Source organism: Impatiens glandulifera, chromosome 3 (genome assembly GCF_907164915.1).
Source record: "Impatiens glandulifera chromosome 3, dImpGla2.1, whole genome shotgun sequence".
Lineage (NCBI taxonomy): Eukaryota > Viridiplantae > Streptophyta > Magnoliopsida > Ericales > Balsaminaceae > Impatiens > Impatiens glandulifera.
This window is the reverse complement of record NC_061864.1, coordinates 22,533,890-22,558,541: the sequence shown is the minus strand read 5'-3', so window position 1 is coordinate 22,558,541 and position 24,652 is coordinate 22,533,890. Positions and strand designations below refer to the sequence as shown.

The window sequence follows — 24,652 nt, the reverse complement described above, 5'->3', positions numbered from 1 at the left end:
CTCAAATTCCCTCTCTCAAATTCCTTCTCTCAATTATTTCTCTTAAAATAAAAAGTAATGATAAGGAGAGCAAAATAATTATAACTAAAGTGATAGCAAATGACGTGAAATTTGATTAGATTGATAACTTAGTCTAATATTTATTTTTATTTTTTATCTCCATTAATAATTTATATCTCCCCAATGTTTACATTTTCTCTCTCTTAAATATGACGCGTTTAATATATTTATTTTTTTAATTATTATTATTAAAAAACACTTAATAATTTCTATCTAATCATCAATAATCTATATATATTAAAATATAAATATTGACGAGAGAGAAATTATTAATGGAGATAAAAAATAAAAATAAATGTTATACTTATTCATCAATCTAATTATCATTTCACGTCATTCGCTATCCTTTTAACTACAATTATTTTGCCTCCTATCATTACTCTAAAATAAAATACATTACTTTTATGTATTTATTATGTATTTTTATTTTTCTATATAATATATATATATATATATTTATATAATTAATGTATAATATTTAATTTATTTTTGTATTATTTAAATTATTTAATTTATTAGGTTTAATCTTAATTATATATATTATATTTATATAATTAATTAAAGATAAAATAAATGTGTTATTTATATATATTATTTTAATATAAAATATTTAAAATTTATTTTAATTTATTTTAATTTAATTATTTAATTAAGTATTATTAATTTTAAATATATATATATATATATATTTTAGATTTATAAAATAATGTAGATTTTAGAATATATCTACTGCAATATATATATATATATATAAATTATATAAATAAATTATTACAAATGTATAAATATTAATAATATTTTTGAGTTAAAATATTTAATAAATATATTAACAAATTTAATAAATATTTATATATATTAAAATAAAATGTATAAATTTTTTTGAATAATTTTTTTTGCTATATATTAAATATTATGAGGAAATCAACAATTAAATATAATAGATTATTTTGATAAATATTAATAATATTTTTGAGTTAAAAATGTTTAATAAATATATTAACATATTTAATAAATATTTATATATATTAAAAATAAAATGTATAAATATTTTAAAGGCGATATATTAAATATTAAGAATAAACCAATAATTAAATTTAAATTAGTCGCTTCTAATTTCAATTTAAATCAACATCACTAGCATCCTCTTAGAGAAATTTGACGAAATGACCTTAATAAGTCATTTATTTGTATCCGTGGTCACCCCATAATTTTTATTGCTTCGGTGACCACTTTATTTATTTTGGACGAAAATACTCTTATCAGCCATTTATTTGTATCCGTGGTCACCCCATAATTTTTATTGCTCTAGTGACCACTTTAAATTTTTTGGACGAAAATACCCTTATCGCGTTACACGAAGAGACTTCGCGTTACACGAAGTAAAAAATGTGAAAAGTCCATAATACCCTCACTATTTAATATAACTTTGACATATTTTTTTCATTTCTCTTCTTCTCCTTCTCTCTCTTCCCGCTCTTCTCCTCCTTCTCTCTAACCCTAAACGGCGACGACGATCTTCGACGAAGGCGGCGGCGATCTTCGACGGTGGCGACAATGAGCACGACGAACACGAGCACTATGGCAACTAGTACATATGTTGTTTATTTACACCACCATGATGCTCTAATTCGTTTATGTTTCCCGATGGGACTTCCCTTCGCGTTACGCGAATGACTTCCCGTTACGCAAAGGACTTCATGTTACGCGAAGGACTTCCATTTTCACTTCAAATAGTATTATTCATTCATTCATTTTTCTATTTAGAAGCTGCTTCAGTTAAAATTATAGCATTATTTGAAACCTAAAACATGAAATTAAATAATTTAGTCATCTCTCCGTCGCTTCACATTGGAATTTGATTTATGATTTTCTTTGAAGTTGGATGCATTCTAAGAAGACTTTTATGGATTGAGGTCACTAGAAGCTGGTGGCGTTCTTGCTAACTTGGAGATTTAAACTATGAATTAGGAATGACTTGTGTAGTGCAATGTTGCTCATGTTTTTATGAATTGAAGAAAACAAATTATTATTTTTTTATTTGCAGTAACAATTGAAGACAACATTCATTATCTAAAGTTGTGGTGACATTCAATTAAGAACATTGTCTAAAGTTGGGGATGTCTCTGCAGTAACAGAGCAAGCAGGTTGAAGAGGTCACACCTGCAGGAACTGAATATATAGATTATCCAACAATGTTTCGTTGTTCAGAACTAGTTTTATCCCCTTCAAGTTTGGGAAAGGTATCTCACTATTCTCAATGCTACATAAATTTCATCTACTTAGACATATACATTATATATATTTATTCATTTCAAGTTGTACAAGTAAACCTAAGACTTATCACATTAAAGATATATGTGTTATAATAATGTATTTAAGGTTTAATATTTATTTGATTAAAAATAATGATAATAATGACATTTGACATCTGTCACATTGTGAACAGGGTAGGTGGGTGAGGTGTATACTCATGTTGAAGGATTTCATGAAGAAAGGATACTTCAGTTAGTAGGAAAAGTTTGTATGGTTAGAGCATTTCATGAAGAAGGGATACTTCAGTCAATAGGAGAAGTTTGTATGGTTAGAATGTTGCATATGTAATGTGACTTATTGCTAGGTGTTTCTTTTTTGGAGGTTATTTATAGTGGGGACACAAGAGTTGAATATGATAGAAACATGTTGGTTAATTAAGCTATTGGTCAATAAGTTTGGTTAATTCTATCAGATTCCAATTAGAGTGACTAACCAGATTAAATGATATGAATATATCCTTTGAAAGCTGAATATAAGATCTGTCATATAAAATCAGTTCCCAACAAGTTAGTAATTCCATGAAGCTATATGGTTCATGTTGGAAATCATAAAATGACATCCTCAATGTTTGAGTGAGTTTTTGAGGACATTTCATCCAACAACATACTTGTATTTGCTACCTAAAATTTGAAGATAAGCCCTTGAAATCTCAGTTCTTCCTTTTAAGCTTTATGAAAATGATTACGAATCAACCATGTGGGAAGAAATCACTTCTTCAGTTCACTCTAAACCTAGGTGCACTTATGCTGTAAGATTTTGTCTAACATTTTTGCACGTTTTATTTAAGTTCTGGAGCTAGACCTCGTTAATCGTGACTCAAAGGTGGTAAGGTGCAATCTGCTAAATTTATTAATAGTGCAGAAAATGGGACAGATTTGACCACCATTGTTGTTTTTATGGCTGGTTGGCTGTAATGTGCCAACAGAATTTGTACATATCTGAAAGGGAAGCAGTGTCCCTATTAAGTCTTATATATATATATATATAATCTTTGTATTTTTTATTGTTATTAGTAACCGGAAAGGTGAGAAGTTCTTGCAAGGGAGGGATCTGGAAAAATTGTTGTGGCCCATCATTCACACAAGCTAATAACTTGTTTATGATGGTTTCAATGATATTCCTATTTGTGTAGATGTAAAAGTGATTTTGTAATTCAATGTCTGATTAATGATAAGATTTATTGACGATAACTTTCAAGAAAAGAGATGATGATCTTAATTGTGTTACTCAACATAGGCATGCATTTGAAATCTTTAATTTTTTTAGAACAAAAATCTAATTAAATATTAGTATTTTTAGCAATGTGAAAGTGTTTGATATGTTACAAAAATAGCAAAATTGTGGTGTTTCTTATATCTCATTAAAATAATTATTCAAGTAATATTATTCAACATTCAACTGAAAAAATTATTAGATGTTAATGTTCTAAATATAAGAACTTGTGGTCGTTAATGAATATTTTATTCTTAATCAGTGGCGAGTCTTTTTGATACCAAATAGGATCGATTTGTTTTTGCTCTTATCGACGGTTAAAACGGTCTGTAACCATTGGTAGTTAACCGTCAATAACAGCTAATAACTTCTATTAAAGTTACTGCAACGAAATTTAAACAATATTCAAAAGTTACAAATAAAACGAGACTAAATTAAGTTATTGAAAATTTAAAATGTTTATTTCAGTAAGTTTTCATTATACATGTTCTATATAAACTTATAATTTTCAACATGAGATACATATAAGAATATTATTAGAAGAAACAAGATAAGACAACAAAATCACATCTTTGGTGCATTATCCTAATAATTATCATTCAACAATACAAACTTCTATTAGACAAGAGAAAAAAAAACCTTGAACTTCCAAATCCAAAACTTGGTTATACATTAAGTCTACTATTACTATTTGATACATCTTATACAAAATAAATACAGAAAAGGAGGTGTACAATTCATTGCAGACATCATTTATATCTTCGGTCCTTGGCGACTAGAAACGACCTGAATGTTAAAATCACTCCAAACAACACAATCATATTTAGTGCAAAGAAAACCATATGATCCCCTAACAATCATATGCAACATTTTTATGAAGAAACTCAAAACGAGGAAATCATGTCCAACAATAAATTACATCAATAAGGTTTCTGTCCACTGTTAACTTGTTCAGTGTCAAAGTTCCAGTTTTATCACTACAAAGAACATCCATGTCCTCCATCTCTTCTATTGCGGTCATTCTTTTTGTGACTGCCCTCTGAAATCATTCAATTAATTTAATAACACAAGAATATATTTATGAAGACTGATATGATATGATTGTTCATAAACCTGCTGAGATAAACGATGTAAACCGATTGTCATTGTCACGGATAGGACAGTGGGCATTGCAATGGGAATTCCACCTATAAGTAGTACTAGAAGATTATCAATTCCAGTACGGTAGAATCGATGCTGAATAAGGTACATCACAATAATCTCGATCAACATCCCCATTGCAATAGAACATATGTAGAAATTCCCTATGACAGTCAAGACCTGTGTAACAAAAATGAGATTAATTATGAAAGAATGAATACATTTAAATGTGACAAACACCAAACTGACATACCTTTTGAAAATGGCCAACTTGATTTGTATTGTCTACTAGATGAGCAGCTTTTCCAAAGAAGGTATGCACACCCGTGGCAATCTCAAAAACTTCGATTTCTCCTTGCTTGCAGGTAGAACCGGAGTAAATCCCATCTCCAGCAGATTTAGAAGATTTTTAACAGGAAGACACTCACCAATTAAAGCAGACTGGAGCAACCAACCCAATTTCCTAAACTTAAGGGAAGACCCTTCGCGTAACGGGAAGGCCTTCGCGAAACAGAACCGAATTAGAGCATACGAGAAAATGAAATAAAAAAACATTCACCTTAAAATCAAAAAACAAGATTATCTGTAAATATCATCAATGACAATATTAACAACCAATATGAAAATCAATATGAACAATAAGATGAACAAAATATGAACAATAAGAACAGATTAAATTGATTAAATTGATTTAGGGTTTAAGTTTGATTAAGAACATAAATCGTTTGAAATAAAGATAATAGAAATAAGAACATAATTTGATTTAGGGTTTTCAAATGAAGATACTGAAAACATGAACATAAATCGATTTAGGGTTAGGGTTTGAAATGAAGATCATGAAAATAAAAACATAAATCTGTATGATGAACATAAATAAATTCAGGGTTAGGGTTTTCTTATCATTGATGTTTTCCACCTCCGTTGAACAAGAGTAGAGAAAAAAAAGAGAGAAAGGAAATAAAAAAATTTAAGTATTTATACAAAAACACTAATCCATTTCGCGAAACGCGAATTTCTTCGCGTTACACGAAAATTCCAAAAAAAATAAAGTTATCGATATATATATATATATATATATATATATATATATATATAATATTATTTAAATTTAATATTAATTATAAATAATTACACATTTCTTTCTGTAGACCTATTAATTAACTTATGTTATAAATTTAAAATATATATAATTCAAATTAATAATATTTAATTAAATAATTAAAATAAAATCTAAATATTATATATTAAAATAAAATACATTACTTTTATGTATTTCTTATATTAATACTATTTAATTAAATAATTAAAATAAAATATAAATATTATATATTAAAATAAAATACATTATTTATATATTAAAATAAAATACATTACTTTTACTTTTATGTATATATTATGTATTTTTATTTTTCTATAAATATATTTTATTTTATTTTTCTATATAATTAATGTATAATATTTAATTTATTTTTGTTTGATTTAAACTATTTAATTTATTATATTTAATCTTAATTATATATATTATATTTTATAATTAATTGAAGATAAAATAAATGTGTTATTTATATATATTTTATTTTAATATAAAATATTTAAAATTTATTTTAATTTAATCATTTAATTAAGTATTATTAATTTTATATATATATATATATATATATATATATATATATATATATATATATATATATATATATATATATAAACAAATTATTCCAAATGGATAAATATTAATAATATTTTTGAGTTAAAATGTTTAATAAATATATTAACAAATTTAATAAATATTTATATATATTAAAATAAAATGTATAAATTGTTTTGAATAATTATTTTTCTATATATTAAGTATTAATAGTAAATCAACAATTAAATATAATAAATTTTTTTAATAAATATTAATAATATTTTTGAGTAAAAAATGTTTAATAAATATATTAACAAATTTAATAAATCTATATATATTAAAATAAAATGTATAAATATTTTGAAGTATTATTTTGCTATATATTAAACATTAAGAATAAACCAACAATTAAATTAGTAAGTTTTCATTTCAATTAATATATTTGTGTAAATTCATAAATAATAAAATTTATAATTATATTTATAAAAAATAAAAATATAATAATATTAAATTTGAGTTATTTTGGTTTTATAAAAATAATTAAATTAGTAAAGTGAAAAAGTAGATTAAATTAAAATTAATTGTCATAACTAAAAGTTAAGTTATTGGAAATTTTTTATTTTTTTTATATATTTAAATTAATTTTAGATATTAATTAAAATTTATTAAATATAATATATAATAATAAATAAAATAATATAAAATATATATAAATAGTCTAAATATTAAAATTAATTTATAACAAATTTTAATTTGTTTTTTATAAAATAAAAAAAATTAAATTACTAAATTTATTTTTTTAATATTTTTAATAAAAATATTTTTTTTACTTTATAAAATAAATTGTTTTTAAAATTTATTATTTTAAATGAATTAAATAAAAATAAGTGATTGACATTGTTATAAGAAGAAAAATCAATAACATGTAAAACCTAAATATAATTTTTTTTTATTTTAAAGAGATATTTAATCATTTCGGAAATTTAATTATAATATAAAAATTAGAATATATTTGAAATTATAACATAAATTATAAAAAATATTAAATTTATAAAGTTTTAAAAATATGAATTTACAAAATTTTATTATTTTATAAGAATATATAATTAATACTTATATTTATATTATTATTATTATTATTTTAATATTAATACTTGAAAATAATAAAATTTTGTAAATTCATAATTTAAAAAATTTATAAATTTAATAAAAATATTTGAATTAATAAAAATTATAATTATAAACCATAAAAATTATTACAATAATATTAAATTAGGAAGATTAATTTTTAACTAGAAAATTAGTTATTTTAATTTTATAATAATAAGGTAAGAAGTAGATTTAAATTAAAATAAATATATGAAATTAAGTTATTTGAAAAATCGTATGTAATAGTAAATAAATGAGTTATATGTATTATATATATTTTTATAAATTTTATAATAAAAAACATTAGTTATCTAAGTATAATATTTAATATATTATATAATAATATATAATTTATAATAATAATAATAATAAATGTTTTCTTATTTTTATATTCTATTTTATACTGTAGATTAATTTTTTTATACAACCCAATATCATTTTAGGTTTAAATATGAAATTTATATATCAAAATTCAAATTTACCATCTTATTATTCTAATAATATATATATATATGTTTATTTATTTTTTCTTTTATTTTTCTCTTCCTTATTATTTATTTTATAAAACAAATAAATCTCAACATGTTTTTGTAATATTAATTTTCACATATTTCTTTTGTGACTTTTTTTTATTGTATTTTATTTATATACTGCATTGAGAAAAGAGTTTAAATTAAAACAATTTTAAAGATTTTTAAAGATGTATCTAAAATATATGGAAGTTTAGCCAAAAATATTTGGTGTACTATTTAATGATATAGTTTAGCCAAAAAAAAGGTTTAAAAAGAAAGTAGATTCAATAATCTCTTTTTAATAATAGTCCAATCTATATGTTTGTTTGTTTTTAAGTAGCTCTTTTAAAAACATATTCTTGGTTTGACACTTATTTAAATATTCGTTTCACAAATTAATCATCAATATATTTTTTTTTTAATTTAAATACATTCTGTATGAAACTATAGTTTGGTGGATACATTCATTCTAAAATTGATTTAGTTTATCTTGTCTTTACACACAAAAAAATATATTAGTTACATCATCTCCCTGTAATTTATCGCAGATTGTTGTTTCATAGAGTACAACAAATCTAGCAGTGATTCTGTATTGGAATTGCTACGCAACGAACTTGGCAAAGTATCTAAATTGATCACCGAGTTTAAACAAAAATATGTTGAGTAAAGAACTCGAAAAATACTCGATTGAGTGAAGAACTAAAAAACACTCAATTAAGCAAAGATCTCGAAAACACTCTAAACAAACAACAAAAATACTTTAAATTTAGAATAAGAAATGATATGAAATTGTGTTCTAAAATGAATATATATATATATATATATATATATATATATATATATATATATATATATATTTAATTTGATCCGTATTAATTGGCCGGGTTGTGGACGGATTTTTTTGGAATATAAATAACCGGTTGGATATATAAATTAAATTATCACAATAAAAGTGATTAAATTCATAATTTATTCAATGATTGTCATTTCTAGATTTTGACATTCAATTTTATCAATTTTACATTTGATGTTATCAATTGACAATTTTTAAACAAATTTACATTTGAATTTAGTATAAATTTATATTTATTTGAATTAAATTATATTTAATTTATTTATTTAAATTATTATTTTTATTTAACTAATAGAATTAGTTTAAATTTTCAATAGTTTATTGATAAATTACCAAAATCATAGATACAACATATAAAATCCTGTCAATGAATCAACCGATTGCCTAACCTTTGTAACAAATCTCTAAAAAAAACTATTTTATTAAACCTTTTTATAACTTAATTATACTCCAATCAAAAAAAAAAATAGGTATGAACCCATTTTGTACTCTAAATTTAAGCCAAAATAAAAATAGGTACTTCTCTAGTTTTCAAATGAGATCTCACTTGTTCAAAATAAATTATAAATTTTATAATAACTACCTTTATCACCTTGGCAATCATAATAAGATTTAGAAAATTTCTACATAACACCGAATAATACATGGTAAATTATGGGGGTATAAAAAAAAGAAGAATAAGACCTAAGCAAGATGAGAAACTTTAATGTTCCTATATATTATAGACATAGTTGTTAGTCAATTTTTTATGTTGGGTTTATTAGGGGCGTTTTATTCTTTCGTACAAGATACTTTTAATATTAATTATAAGTTGCCTAAATTTTAAACAAAAATCATTCCATCTATATGTGATTCAATTTCCCAAAAATGTTATTATTTATATACAAATAGAAAACCCATTATTATATTACAGAAAAAACATGAAGTTCACTAATTGACCAGTTAAAAAAGATTAATTTTGAAATCTAACTTCAATCTATTCTATGAATTCCTTACTTCCCCCCTAAAATGAGAAAAAGTTCAAACACTCATTCCTTTTTCTCTCTCTATAATTCTACTTTTGTTAATTTATAGAAGACGTTGCTATTTGGACCGGCCGGGCCATAGAAAGAAATTATTGAATAAGTTGGGTCTACAAGACCAACAAAAAGAGACAAGTCTTAGTCATTTATAAGACAGAAGAAGAAGATGCCATCAAAAGTATCACTCTATGCACCATATATATATATATATATTTATTAAACCTTTGAAAATTTGTCACTCTATAATATCAATACCATAATTTCTCAAAATCCTATAAGAACAAAATTATTGAACAATAACCCATAAAACAGATACCCTAATCGGTCTTTTTTTTACGCACACCCAACTAAAATGTTTTGTATCCGACCATTCTCACTAAAAACGCTCTAATTTATAGGAGGTCATGTTGGTTGTCTTATAAATAAATTCGGGTCGGGTAAAAGAAATTGGTGTAAATCTTCCATTAGGTTTAGTTTGAAGATGATACCAACATATAAATCTGCTTGAATCGAGATTGTCTCCCACCACACTCAAAATGACTACCTTTTGACCAACCAAACTTCTTTTTGTTCAAATGTCGACGTCTAAAGTCTCTTGTTTTGGTTAATAAGCAACCCTATCTAATGAACCATGCAAATTAAGTAGACGTCATTCACAATATTTCCACATAATAATATTAATTAATGGATAGATTCCCAATGCATTCAATTCAATAATACTACTGAATCTCCCCTTTTACTTTATTTTAATTCCTTCCCCCAAACCCTCTCTTTAGATTCTAGTGTTTTCTTCTTTACCTTTTTTTCTCTATATATACCTTTACTCCAAACCTCCCTCATTCCCATATGAAATTGATCAACAACATTCAAATTATTAAATGATGATGAATAGTAGTAGTAGGAGAGTGAGTTTTAGTGATTTTGACATCAAATATTACGATTTGCCATTCGATAAGAAGCCAGCCACGATCAACAACAACCCCACAAAGAAGAAGAAAAAGGCGGTTTCAACAGGAGGTCACCACTTTTGGGGAAGTATGGTCGCGAAAGCTCTTCGGTTTGTGTCTAATGGTAAAAGATCGTCGAGAAAGGTTTCATCTACGGAGGGTAATTTGGCGAGATCTAGGTCTTATGTAGATCATGCGGCTGCCATTATTGATTCACATAGGGCTGAGGCTTTGGAGGATTGTATTGAGTTCTTAAATTCTAGTTCTTCTTCATACTAGCTAGCTAGTTAGTTAGTTATCAATATTGTCTTCTTTTCAAAGATGTGAATGATTATATTGTTTCTTTAAACTCTCAATCATATTATAAAATATATACTGAATTAAATACAAATTTGAGGGTATATAATATGTTAATTTTTACCAAAAAATAAAATAAAAATAAGTTGCGCATCCGGGGAATCGAACCCCGGTCAGTACCGTGGGAGGGTACTATGATACCACTACACCAGATGCGCTTATGAACTTTGTCAGTAAATGTTAATTATTTAAATAGTTTAAATCATTGAATAAATAATAAATGAAAAAGTTGATAATGTAACGGTACAGACCATACATATATTTATATATTTTGACATTTTAATATTTTTGAAGAGTTAAAATTTCGATTTCAAATTTTACTATTTAAAAAAAGTGCTTAACTAGTTTGATTTAATTAAAATTCTAACAATTTTAATTTTATGATTAAAAAACATTTCATAAAGAAAGGTGAATTTATATTTGTACGTAAAAAAAATGTTATTAATTATTCAAATAAATTTATAATTAATTTTATAGATATAATGATTTTTATTATTATTTATTAATTAATTTATAATTAAATTATATATATAAGAATAATATATAACTAATAATAATTTTATAAAGTAAACTTCTTATTATTTACAGTATTTTTTTAATTTTTAAATGTACAATTTTATAAAAAATTAAGTAAACTCTTAATTTTAAATGAATTGAGGAATTTTCAGTATATTTTTATTTATCATTAATTAGTTTGAGTTTTGTTAGTCACATAATTATTAATATTTATTTTTATGTTTGATTATTATTTAGATTTTGTGATATTTATAAATTAAAAAGAAATTTTTATTTAAAAAAATTAGTGGTTTAAATACTTGTCTAATTTAGAAGATTCTTATTTCATTTTTATGCTTTATTTTATTATTTCATATGAAATAAAGAAAATATTAAAATTAGATAACCAATCCATTTATAACCGAGCGGACCGTTGTTCAGCCGTCAAACAAAAGTTGAAATTTTCGAAGACCTATATTAATTTGTTTCGGTAGCCAGTACATATAGTTAATTTTTCTAACCAGAATTATAATTTATTTAAGATTTTTTATTGGAATTATGAATTATTCCGTTCCGGTAGTTTAAAATATATATATATATATATATATATATATATATATATATATATATATATATATATATATATATATATATATATATTTATTTGTGTCTTCCAAAGTAGTTTAAGTAATATATGAAATATAGAATGGAGTGAAGTTATTATTTCTGTCCTGTTTATTTGAAGACATTTTTTTATCAATATTCACGACCAATTCGATTTTAGATAATTATAGTAAAGAATCGTTTATACCATAATTTTTTTAAAAATAATTTTTTATGATAAAATTATTGAAATGATGTTTAAATAATATAAGTTATGCTAGGAGTGTTCATCGGTTCGGTTTTAGGGTTATTTGAATTTTCGGTTCAGATTTTTCGAATTTTTATTTTTTTAAAAAAATTCGAAAACAAAACTGATTTGAATAAATTCGAATTCGGTTCGAATTCGGTCGGATATTCGGTTTAGACCAAATATAGAACATCATTTGCCCATAAGATAATTTTTTTTTTTAAATTAACAAAATAAATAAGTTGTTAAAGAGGTCTTATCTACTTAAATTATAAAAAAATATAAATCACGTAAATTTAGTTTAGTGTTACTAACGCTAATATATATTCAACAATTGAACGACGAAAGTAAAAAAATAGTGTCAACGACAACAATATATGGCGGTTAAAATGTGTGAACAAATAGAGAAATGGGAAAATGAATGAGAGGTTATGAATTTAATGTAAGGATCTAGTAGGAGGCCCATGATAATTTAATATATAATATGTAATAAGTTATATAATATATATATAATAAAAATGAATTCGGTTTTCGGTTTGATTTTCGAGTTAAAACCTAAAATCGAAAATCAAACCGAAAACCGTATTTGAATTCGAATCGGTTTAAAATTCGATTCGAAAACCGAAAATGTAATTTGAATTCGGTTTATTCGAATTCGGTGAATTTTAATTCGGTCGAATATTCGGTTCAGACAAAATATTAAACATCCCCTAGCAACTTATGCATTAATATATGACTATTCTTTTTATAACCCACTAAAAAAATGGTTTCTCCACAAAAACTGAAACCTATAACCAAATTTATAAAATAACTAATAAACTAAGTCAAATTATTTTAATTAATTAATTTTTAAATGTAAGAAACTAACTTTGACATTTTATATCCATTATTTATATTTTCATTTAAATTAAAAAAGTTATTATTGATAACTTTTAAAATTTAAAAAAAATGTGGAAAAATTATAAAAATAAAAGTTACATAAATCTGAATTCTAACCAATGAATCACATATCGCCGGAATCATCATCGGTAAGGGAAGAATTATGGATCTCCACGAGCTGCAGGTCCGTACAATCATGGAGGTCTGAAGGATAAGATGCAGATTATCAGGAGCTTGCTTGCTTGCCTGCCTAAGGATTATCAGGTAAGTGTTAATGTAATTGACGGAGAATTTGATGAACGTCTCTCTCCAATTCTTACATGCATTTATTGGCATTCAATCTATTAGATTATTTGAAAACAGAAATAGAAATAGTAAGAAGATGATAATCTCATATTCGCAACACATGCTCAGAGCTCACTTTGAATTGACTGAAGCTCTTTCAGTGCATCAGAAATGTCCATTCGCTCTTTCGGTGTTTCCATTGAGCAAGCTAATCCAATTCTCAGTATCCTCTTCGAGCATTCATGTAATTTCTCCTTCTTTGGTCTTCTTCTATCGTTACTCTCGTTCTCCATCTCTAAGAGAAGTTCCGAATCCAAAATCTCCATTTCCTGCTCAGGCAAAGCCATTTCTACTAGCTTATGAAGATTTAGGCCTGTTTTGAACATCTCATCCGTTGGCCTTTTTCCTGTAATCATCTCCAACAGAACGATGCCATAGCTGTATACATCTCCACGTGCAGATACTTCGCTTCCCATTCCATATTCTGTACATTACATTGTAGGATATAATTAAGTTGTTAGTAGTTTGAGATCAAATCTACAAAACTTAAGAAAAAAAGAGGGATGCATTGTCTTTACCTGGTGCAGCATAACCGACTGTTCCCTTAAGCCCAACACCGGTGGAGCTGGAAGAACTTGAATTGTCGAGTTGTTTGAAAAACCTCGCCAAGCCAAAGTCACTCAAATGAGCAACCATGTCGGAATTGAGAAGAATATTGCTCGGCTTTACATCACAATGTATGATGGGTGTTTGGCTTTGATTATGAAGATAATCTAAAGCATAGGCCAAATCCACTGCTATGTTCAGGCGTTGTAAGAAACTCAAACTTCTCATCTCCTCAATCAAATAGTTGGCATTTGATTGAAGTGGATGCAGCCACATGTCGAGACTCCCATTTGGCATGAACTCAAATACAAGGGCTTTGAAATCATTGCCTTCAAAATCAACACCCGAGCAACAAGTCAGGACTTTGATGAGGTTTCGATGTCTTGTGTTTATGAGAGCTTTGCATTCGGCAATGAAGCTCTTCGATGATCCTATGATTGTTAGGTTGAGTACCTTGATTGCAACGATTGTTTCTTTGCTTTTCTCAAGAACTCCTTTGTACACAGAACTATATCCTCCTTTCCCAATCAAATTCTCTGGAGAAAATCCATTGGTAGCTTTGTATAGCTCTCTGAAGGAGACAGGTAGATTGTCCATTGTTAGAATTTGAGGAGATGGGATGCGTTTTAACTTCAAACAATACAGAGTCAAACATATTCCTAAGAGGCCACAAAATGAAGAGATGGCTATAAGCACAAGCCTACTTATGTTTATATTTTTCTTAGGCTCACTTTTATGACAATTTGGCAAATTCAGTGCAGGCAATCCTCCGCAGAGCTTGTTGTTCCCAATAACTGAAATTCCAGTTGCATTGGTGAAAACTCCTTCCACTGGCATCTCTCCTTGGAGATCATTGAAAGAAAGATTCAACTTCATCAAGAACGGAAGCTTACCTAGGGGAGATGGAATCACACCCGAGAGATTGTTGTGGGAAAGGTCGATTACCTCAATGCCTCTCAAGAACTTGAGAGTCTCGGGAATGGATCCTTGGAAGAAATTGTGATCCAAATAAAGTTTTATTAGATCTTGACAGCCGCCTATGCTACTAGGGATTGGACCAGATAATTCGTTATTGGAAAGATTTAGCTTAACTAATTTCCTCAAGTTGCCAATTTCTGGGGGAATAGAACCATTGAAGCGATTTCCGTCAAGTGTCAAAGAAATCGAGAGGGATGACAAACTCATCAGTTCACGGGGAATGTTACCACTGAGTTTGTTACCATAAAGTTGAAGCAATAACAAATTCTGGCAATTCCCAATGCTTGATGGAATGCTACCTTCAAGTTTGTTTTGCTCTAGCCAAAGCTTGTTTATTGACGTCAAGTTCCCAATGCATGATGGGATTTCCCCAGACAACATGTTCTTACCAAATCCAGCATCTTGCAGATTTTTAAGCTTACATATGGAAGAAGGAATAGGGCCAACGAGTTGATTATAAAACATACCAAGAAGATTCAGTTGCGTTAGTTCACCAAGACCTTGTGGAATGCTTCCAGAAATCTGGTTATACGCAATGAATAGGTGTTGAAGATTTGAAGAGAGGTTTGCTATGGAATTGGGCAATAGTCCGCCAAAATTGTTTTCAGCCAGATATAATACTCTTAGAGAACTGCAGTTGACCAAATTTGTCATGAAATCAAGATCGCGTTCTCCCCCAGATCCCAGAAAATTTTCTTGCACATTTATAAATTGAAGTTCCTTCAAGAAGCCAATCTCATAAGAAAACCAAGACGTGAACATGTTTTGACTCAAATCTATTTGTTGAAGGTTCGAGGCATTCCAAAGTGATCGAGGAATAGCCCCTGTAAATTTGTTTCCCCATATAATAAAGGATTCAAGGTTTTGAGAGGCCAATCCTAGATTCTTGGGAAGTTTTCCCTCTAATTTGTTACCCGACAAACCGACACTGACGAGTGAGGAAAGATTTAAAATGGACAAAGGAACTGTCCCGTGAAAGTAATTGAGGCTGAGGTCGAGGACTTTTAAGTTCTTCAGGCGGCCAATTGAATCAGGTAATGTTTGATCCAACTTGTTGTTATCTACAAGAATAACTTCAATAGATGAAGACAAGTTACCTGCTGGAACAACAGTCCCTGTCAAGTTGTTGTTGCCAATAGAAAGCCATGTCAACTGCGATAAAGAGGCAAGAGCTTCCCATGGAACATGGCCTACAAGCAGATTTCTTTCAAATTTAATGAATGACAGGTTATGGCATCCAGAGATGTTTGATGGAATCTCCCCTTCTAATGAGTTACCATCAAGTTCAATGGCCTCCAGCCTAGAAAGCTGACCAATCTCTAAGGGTATCACTCCATGAAAGCCATTGTTTGAGAGGTATAGTTCCCTAAGGAAAGTAAGGTTTCCAATGGAGGAAGAGATGGTGCCAACAAGATTGGAGGAACTCAAATTCAACGCTATGACTCTGTTATGTCGTCTACTGCAGGTGATACCCTTCCACAGACAGAAGTGGTTAGAATCATTCCAATTGCTGGTGACTTGCGTTAGATTATCAGCCGCAGTTATATGGGCTTTTATGTCCAGCAAAGACAAAAGGTCAGTCTCATTGCTAAAATTTTTCGCTTTCGCTAAAACAAGAAATGCAACAAGTATCTGAAACATGCTAATAATAATAATAGATCTCATTGCTTACAACTAAATCTCAGGGATCTGAAATTTAGTTATAGATTAGCAACTATAGAAAGTCTTGCTACATTTAGAAGGCAGATTGCACCAAATATAAACAAATTCTAGTGGTGAGGACTAGCTTTTTGAGTAATTTTCTCCATTCCAGTGTACACACCTAAAGTCTAGTATCCTGTTGTTTTTGTGCCGTTTGGCTTGATTTCTTGCGCACTAAAATGTTTACATAAGTCAAGATAAGAGATCCCTCATTTTCAAATTAATGATTACCACACAATTGATCATGCATCATTTTCCACCACAAAAGATACATTCAAATTATTGAGCTTAGACTGACTATATTTTGGGAGTTTAAGGTCATCTTAGGGCTAGAAAGTCTTTTACCTTTTAGTAGAAATGTCCATTATGTGCATGGTCCCTACCAAATTGCTAATGGAAAGAAAAAACTTGATAGAATGAGATTTACACACCACAAATCCTGTTGACTACTTTTAGTTTTAGTTCCAGAGAAAAGCTTGGCAACAGTTGACTCAAGATTTTAACATTGACAAATTTGGGGTTATATCCTCTTATATATTGTCAAGTAAGTTAATTGGGAGTAATTTCTTTTAATCATACAAAATAACCCATCTAGAATTATACCCAATTCTAATAAACGGTTTAAATATAAATAAAATAACCTATTACCACTAGTGGTAAAATATGTAAGTATTTACTATCATGTCATGTCATGCATTTAAGTCTTGTTAACCTTGTTTTTATGATTGATTTATTTTTTTTAAATCTAATTTTATTTTACTAGTAGTATAACATATTAATTTTAATTTATTTAATGAATTAAAGAGACATTTATTTAGAAATTTAGTGGTTTAGAAATAAACTAACCTAAATTTAGAAAATTTTCATTTGAATTTTATTCAGAAACGGTAAAGTTTCTCATTCTGTTACATATCTATTTATTTTCTTTATTTTTCAACTGCCAAATTGTTGTGGTGAAAACCGACCAAATCTAACCGTTTAGACAGGAGTTGGTTCTTTCGATCTTTTTGACCAAAAAAAAAAGAAGAAAAACCTTGGCCACAAAATCCTAGGTAGTTTAAGGTGAAGAATTATGGATCTCAATGTCTGGCCTCTTTGATCCCTTTCGAGCTGCAGGTCCGAACAGCCATGGAGGTCTGAGTGATCGATATGCTCATTAAAAATATGTAGATTGTGTTAGGGGTGAGCATAATTTGGGTTTACCCAATCCTAACCCAAACCCAAAATATTAGTTTGGGTTGGGTTGAGTATGTATTGAGTTTAATTTGAGTTGGGTTGGGTTAGGGTTATCCAAATTATTCAAATTATATAAATTTAATTTAATTCTCTATTATTAATTCAATATAAACTAATCATCTTCCAACTTTAAGTCGAACACGTTTTTGACATTTGTAACACGTTTTTCACACGTTTAACACGTTTTTAACATTTTTAACATGTTTTCACACTTATAACACGTTTTTCACACATTTTTAACATTTTCATATTTTTAGCACGTTTAATACGTTTTTGACATGTTTAACACGTTTTCACACTAATAACACGTTTTTCACGTTTTTGTCACGTTTAACACATTTTTGACATTTTAATACGTTTAACATGTTTTTGACAAGTTTAACACGTTGTTGATAAGTTTAACACAGTTTCTACGTTTTTGACAAGTTTAACACGATTTCAACGTTTTTGACATTTTAACACGTTTAACACGTTTTTGATATGTTTAACACGTTTAACATATTTTTCACGTTTTTAGCATGTTTAACACGTTTTTGACATATTTGACACGTTTTCCACATATTTTTCACACGTTAACACATTTTCACATTTTTGCACGTTTAACACGTTTTTGACATGTTGAACACGTTTAACACGTTTTTGGCTCATTTAACACATTTTTAGCACATTTAACACGTTTTGGTACGTTTAACACATTTTTCACGTTTTTAGCACGTTTAACACGTTTTTGACATTTTAACACGTTTAACACATTTTTGCATATTAAACATATTTTTGACATGTTTAACATGTTTTTTGCACGTTAACACGTTTTGACAAGTTTTGACATGTTTTTGGCATGTTTATCACGTTTTGGCACGTTAAACATGTGAAAAACATATTAAACGTGTCAAAAATGTGAGAAACATGTTAAACGTGTTAAAAACGTGTTAAACGTGTCAAAACGTGCCAAAAATGTGGAAAATGTGGAAAACGTGTCAAAACGTGTTAAACATGCCAAAAACGTAAAAAACGTGTGAAAACATGCTAAAAACGTGTTAAACGTGTTAAGAATTTGAAAAATATATTAAACGTGTCAAAACGTGTTAAACGTGCCAAAAATGTGAAAAACGTGTCCAAATGTATTAAATGTGTCATAATCGTGAAAAACGTGTCAAAATGGGTTAAATGTGTCATAATCGTGAAAAACGTGTCAAACATATCAAAAACGTGTTAAACGTATTAAAAAAGAGTTAAACATGCCAAAAATATGAAAACGTGTCAAAAATGTGTTAAACGTGTCAAAAATATGTTAAACGTGTCAAAAATGTGTTAAACGTGTGAAAAACGTGTTAAACGTGTCAAAAATGTGAAAATTGTGTCAAAACGTGTTAAACGTGCCAAAAACGTGAAAAATGTGGAAAATGTGTTAAACATGTCAAAAACGTGTTAAACGAATAAAAATGTGTTAAATGAGTCAAATACATGTTGAATGAAGAAATAAAATAAAAATAATTTGGGTTACCCAACCCAACTCACACCTAACCCATATTAGTAAATAATATGAGTTGGATTATGGATTGGGTAAATTTAATTTGGGTTGAAAATAAGTGAGTAATACGGGTTGAGTTTATCCGTTTGCTCACCCCTAGATTGTGACGCTAAACTTCACATTGTTCATATTTGGATCTCTCTAAGGGAGCTTCCTTGCCAAAGGACTACCAGGTAGGTATTATTGAAGGAGCATTCGATGAAGGTCTATCTCAATTCTTACATGCATTACTTGGTAATGAATAATACATTACACTACATGAAAATAGATGAAAATAGAAATGGAAAGAAGATGAAAATCTCAAATTCGCAACACATGATCAGAACTCACTTTGAATTGACTGAAGCTCTTTCAGTGCATCAGAAATGTCCATTCTCTCTTTCGGTGTTTCCATTGAGCAAGCTAATCCAATTCTCAGTATCCTCTTCGAGCATTCATGTAATTTCTCCTTCTTTGGTCTTCTTCTATCGTTACTCTCGTTCTCCATCTCAAAGACAAGTTCTGAATCCAAAATCTCCATTTCCTGCTCAGGCAAACCCATCTCTACTAGATTATGAAGGTTTAGGCCTGTTTTGAACATCTCATCCGTTGGCCTTTTTCCTGTAAACATCTCCAACAGAACGATGCCATAGCTGTACACATCTCCACGTGCAGATACTTCACTTCCCATTCCATATTCTGTACATTGTAGGATATAAGTTGTTAGTAGAATGAGATAAAATCTACAAAACTTAAGAAAAGAAGAAGAATGCATTGTCCTGCCTGGTGCAGCATAACCGACTGTTCCCTTAAGCCCAACATCGGTGGAACTGGAAGAACTTAAATTGTCGGGTTGTTTGAAAAACCTCGCCAAGCCAAAGTCACTCAAATGAGCAACCATGTCGGAATTGAGAAGAATATTGCTCGGCTTTACATCACAATGTATGATGGGTGTTTGGCTTTGATTATGAAGATAATCTAAAGCATAGGCCAAATCCACGGATATGTTCAGGCGTTGTAAGAAACTCAAACTTCTCATCTCCTCAATCAAATAGTTTCCATTTGATTGAAGTGGATGCAACCACATGTCGAGACTCCCATTTGGCATGAACTCAAATACAAGGGCTTTGAAATCATTGCCTTCAAAATCAACACCCGAGCAACAAGTCAGGATTTTGATGAGGTTTCGATGTCTTGTGTTTATGAGAGCTTTGCATTCTGCAATGAAACTCTTCGATGATCCTAAGATTGTTAAGTTCAGTACCTTGATTGCAATGATTGTTTCTTCACTTTTCTCAAGAATTCCTTTGTACACAGAACTATATCCTCCTTTCCCAATCAAATTCTCTGGAGAAAATCCATTGGTAGCTTTGTATAGCTCTCTGAAGGAGACAGGTAGATCGTCCATTGTTAGAGTTTGAGGAGATGGGATGCGTCCTAACTTTTTAAATATCAAACAATACAGAGTCAAACATATTCCTAAGAGGCCGCAAAATGAAGAGATAGCTATAAGCACAAGCCTACTTATGTTTATATGTTTCTTAGGCTCATTTTTATGACAATTTGACAAATTCAGTGCAGGTAATCCTCCGCAGAGCTTGTTGTTCCCAATAACTGAAATTCCAGTTGCATTGGTGAAAACTCCTTCTACTGGCATCTCCCCTTGGAGATCATTGAAAGAAAGATTCAACTTCATCAAGAACGGAAGCTTACCTAGGGGAGATGGAATCACACCCGAGAGATTGTTGTGGGAAAGGTCGATTACCTCAATGCCTCTCAAGGACTTAAGAGTCTCGGGAATGGATCCTTCGAAGAAATTGTGATCCAAATAAAGTTGTATTAGATCTTGACAGCTGCCTATGCTACTAGGGATTGGACCAGATAATTCGTTATGGGAAAGATTTAGCTTAACTAATTTCCTCAAGTTGCCAATTTCTGGGGGAATAGAACCATTGAAGCGATTCCCGTCAAGTGTCAAAGAAATCGAGAGGGATGACAAACTCATGAGTTCACGGGGAATATTACCACTGAGTTTGTTACCATAAAGTTGAAGCAATAACAAATTTTGGCAATTCCCAATGCTTGATGGAATGCTACCTTCAAGCTTGTTTTGCTCTAGCCAAAGCTTGTTTATTGACGTCAAGTTCCCAATGCATGAAGGGATTTCCCCAGACAGCATGTTCTTACCAAATCCAGCATCTTGCAGATTTTTAAGTTTACATATGGAAGAAGGTATAGGGCCAACCAGTTGATTATAATACACACCAAGAAGTTTCAATTGCGTTAGTTCACCCAGACCTTGTGGAATGCTTCCAGAGATCTGGTTATACGCAACAAAAAGGGATTGAAGATTCGTAGAGAGGTTTGCTACGGAGTTAGGCAATAGTCCCCCAAAATTGTTTTCAGCCAGATATAATACTCGTAGAGAACTACAGTTGACTAAATTTGTTATAAAATCAAGATCATGTGCTCCCCTAGATCCTAGAAAATTACCTTGCACATTTAGGCTTTCAAGCTTCTTTAGGAGGCCAATCTCAGTAGGCACCCAACCCGTGAACTTGTTCGCGCCCAAATCCACTCGTTGAAGGTTCGAGGCATTCCAAAGTGATTGAGGAATATCTCCTGTAAATTGGTTTCCTGATATAAAAAAGGATTTAAGGTGTTGAGAGGCCAAACCTAGATTCTTGGGAAGTCTTCCCTCTAGATTGTTCAGGACCACACTAAAAAATTCGAGTGATGAAATATTAAGAATGGACAAAGGAACCGGCCCATGAAAGTAATTGAGGCTAAGGCCGAGAAGCTTTAAGTTATGTAGGCGGCCGAATGAATCAGGTATTGTTTCATCCAACTTGTTTTCCATCACGAGAAAAGCTTCCATTGATGATGATAAGTTACCTGCATGCACAATGGTTCCTGTCAAGTTATTGTTCCCAATAGAAAGCCATGTCAACTGCGCTAAGGAGGCTAGAGCTTCCCATGGAACCTGGCCTACAAGCCTATTGCCTTCAAAGTTAATGAATGACAGGCGATGGCATCCAGAGATGTTTGATGGAATCTCCCCTTCTAATGAGTTACCATCAAGTTCAATGGCCTCCAGCCTAGAAAGCTGACCAATCTCTAAGGGTATCACTCCATGGAAGCCGTTATTTGAGAGGTATAGTTCCCTAAGGAAAGTAAGGTTTCCAATGGAGGAAGAGATGGTGCCAACAAGATTGGAGGAACTCAAATTCAAGGATATGACTCTGTTATGTCGTCTACTGCAGGAGACACCCAGCCACAGACAGAAGTGGATAGAGTGGTTCCAGGTGTTGGTGACTTGCATCGGATTATCATCTGAGGCTATATGGGATTTTATGTCCAGCAAAGACAAAAGGTCAGTCTCGTTGCTAAAGTTTTTCGCTTTAGCTAAAACAAGAAATGCAACAAGTATCTGAAAATTGCTAATAATAATAATAGATCTCATTGCTTAAAACTAAATCTCAAGTATCTGAAATTTAGTTATAGATTAGCAACTATAGAAAGTCTTGTTGCATTTAGAAGGCATATTGCACAAAATATAAACAAAATCTAGTGGTGATGACTGTAGCTTTTTGAGCAATTTTCTCCATTCCAGTCGACACACCTAAAGTCTAGTCTCCTGTACTGTTTTTGTGCTGTTTAACTCGGTTTCTTGAGTACTAAAATGTTGACATACGTCAAGATAAGAGATATCTCTCATTTTCAAATTAATGATTCATACCAACACAATTGATCATCCATCATTTTCCACCACAAAATATATATTCAAATTATTGAGCTATACTGACGATATAATGAACCATTTTGGGATTTTAAGGCCATCTTAGAGCTAGAAAGTCTTTTGCCATTTAATAGAAAGGTCCACCATATGTGCATGGTCCCTACCAAATTGCTAATGGAAAGACAAAACTTGATAAAATGAGATTTACACACCACAAATTCTGTTGACTATTTAAGTCTTTTGTTCTTTTAGTTTTAATTACAGAGAAAAGCTTGGAAACAGTTAACTCAAGACTTTAACATTGGCTATGAGAACCTTAGACAAGTTCATTGACAAATAATTTTCATGACAATATTTTTGTTTTCTTTAAAAAAAACATATATTTTCAAGAAAGTTATTTGGAGTTAACTTATTTTTAATCATACAAAATAACCCATATCCAGAATTATACCTGATTCCCTATTTGTTGTATCAAGCCTTAAAATAAATAAACGGTTTAATCGACCGACCATAATATAAATAAAATAACCTCTTACCACTAGTGGTAAAATGTGCAACAGTATTTACTATCATGTCATACGTATAAGTCTTGTTAACCTTGTTTATGATGGCTGACTATTTTTTTTAAATCTAATTTTATTTGGCTAGTGGTATAATATGAAGTTTTTAATTTATTTAACAAATTAAAGAGATGCTTTTATTTAGAAATTTAGTGGTTTAGAAATAACCTTACCAAGTTTAAAAAAATCTTACTTGAATTTTATTTAGAAATGGTAAAGTTTTTCATTCTGTTTAATATCTAATTCTTTTCTTCATTTTTCAACTACCAAACGGATGAAGATTTTGGAAAATCAATATCACCATTGGTTAAGATGATTTTGTGGTGAAGAACCGACGAGACAAAACCTAACAGTTTAGAGAGGTGTTGGTTTTTTCGATCTTTTTGACCAAAGTAAAACCTTGGCCACATCTACACTGCTCAAACTCGAATTGTACCATGCTGGAATCATCCTCCTTAGTTTAAGGGGAAGAATTATGGATCTCCATGGCTGACCTCTTTGATTCCTTTCGAGCTGCAGGTCCGTACAGCCATGGATGTCTGAGGGATGGATATGCTCATTAAGAAGATGCAGATTGTGGCACTAAGCTTCACAGAGTTCATATTTGGATCTCTCTAAGGA

General features: G+C 29.3%; 4 protein-coding genes and 1 non-coding gene across 5 annotated transcripts; 1 reads left to right on the top strand and 4 right to left on the bottom strand.

Annotated features, from left to right (window-relative positions):
- Positions 1–4,483: 4,483 nt before the first annotated feature.
- On the bottom strand, positions 4,484–5,280 carry LOC124930002 (ATPase 4, plasma membrane-type-like). Its single transcript, XM_047470374.1, is given in 4 exon segments — positions 4,484–4,624; positions 4,699–4,905; positions 4,979–5,137; positions 5,140–5,280. Coding segments are annotated over 4 exon segments (648 nt in total).
- Positions 5,281–10,746: 5,466 nt separating this feature from the next.
- LOC124928605 lies at positions 10,747–11,220 on the top strand. Its single transcript, XM_047468845.1, has one exon. The coding sequence runs from the start codon at positions 10,767–10,769 to the stop codon at positions 11,112–11,114; it is 348 nt and encodes a 115-aa protein (XP_047324801.1). The 5' UTR covers positions 10,747–10,766; the 3' UTR covers positions 11,115–11,220.
- Positions 11,221–11,279: 59 nt separating this feature from the next.
- TRNAG-CCC lies at positions 11,280–11,350 on the bottom strand. Its single transcript has one exon. It is a non-coding gene; the product is annotated as a tRNA-Gly (tRNA).
- Positions 11,351–13,668: 2,318 nt separating this feature from the next.
- Positions 13,669–17,149, bottom strand: LOC124928613 (receptor kinase-like protein Xa21). Its single transcript, XM_047468853.1, has 2 exons — positions 14,280–17,149; positions 13,669–14,185 (listed from the first exon to the last, which is right to left on the bottom strand). Exons 1-2 carry the CDS (start codon positions 16,948–16,950, stop codon positions 13,827–13,829), a joined length of 3,030 nt encoding a protein of 1,009 aa, XP_047324809.1. The 5' UTR covers positions 16,951–17,149; the 3' UTR covers positions 13,669–13,826.
- Positions 17,150–19,954: 2,805 nt separating this feature from the next.
- LOC124928612 (probable LRR receptor-like serine/threonine-protein kinase At3g47570) lies at positions 19,955–23,398 on the bottom strand. Its single transcript, XM_047468852.1, has 2 exons — positions 20,516–23,398; positions 19,955–20,431 (listed from the first exon to the last, which is right to left on the bottom strand). Exons 1-2 carry the CDS (start codon positions 23,193–23,195, stop codon positions 20,073–20,075), a joined length of 3,039 nt encoding a protein of 1,012 aa, XP_047324808.1. The 5' UTR covers positions 23,196–23,398; the 3' UTR covers positions 19,955–20,072.
- Between the last annotated feature and the right edge of the window lie 1,254 nt (positions 23,399–24,652).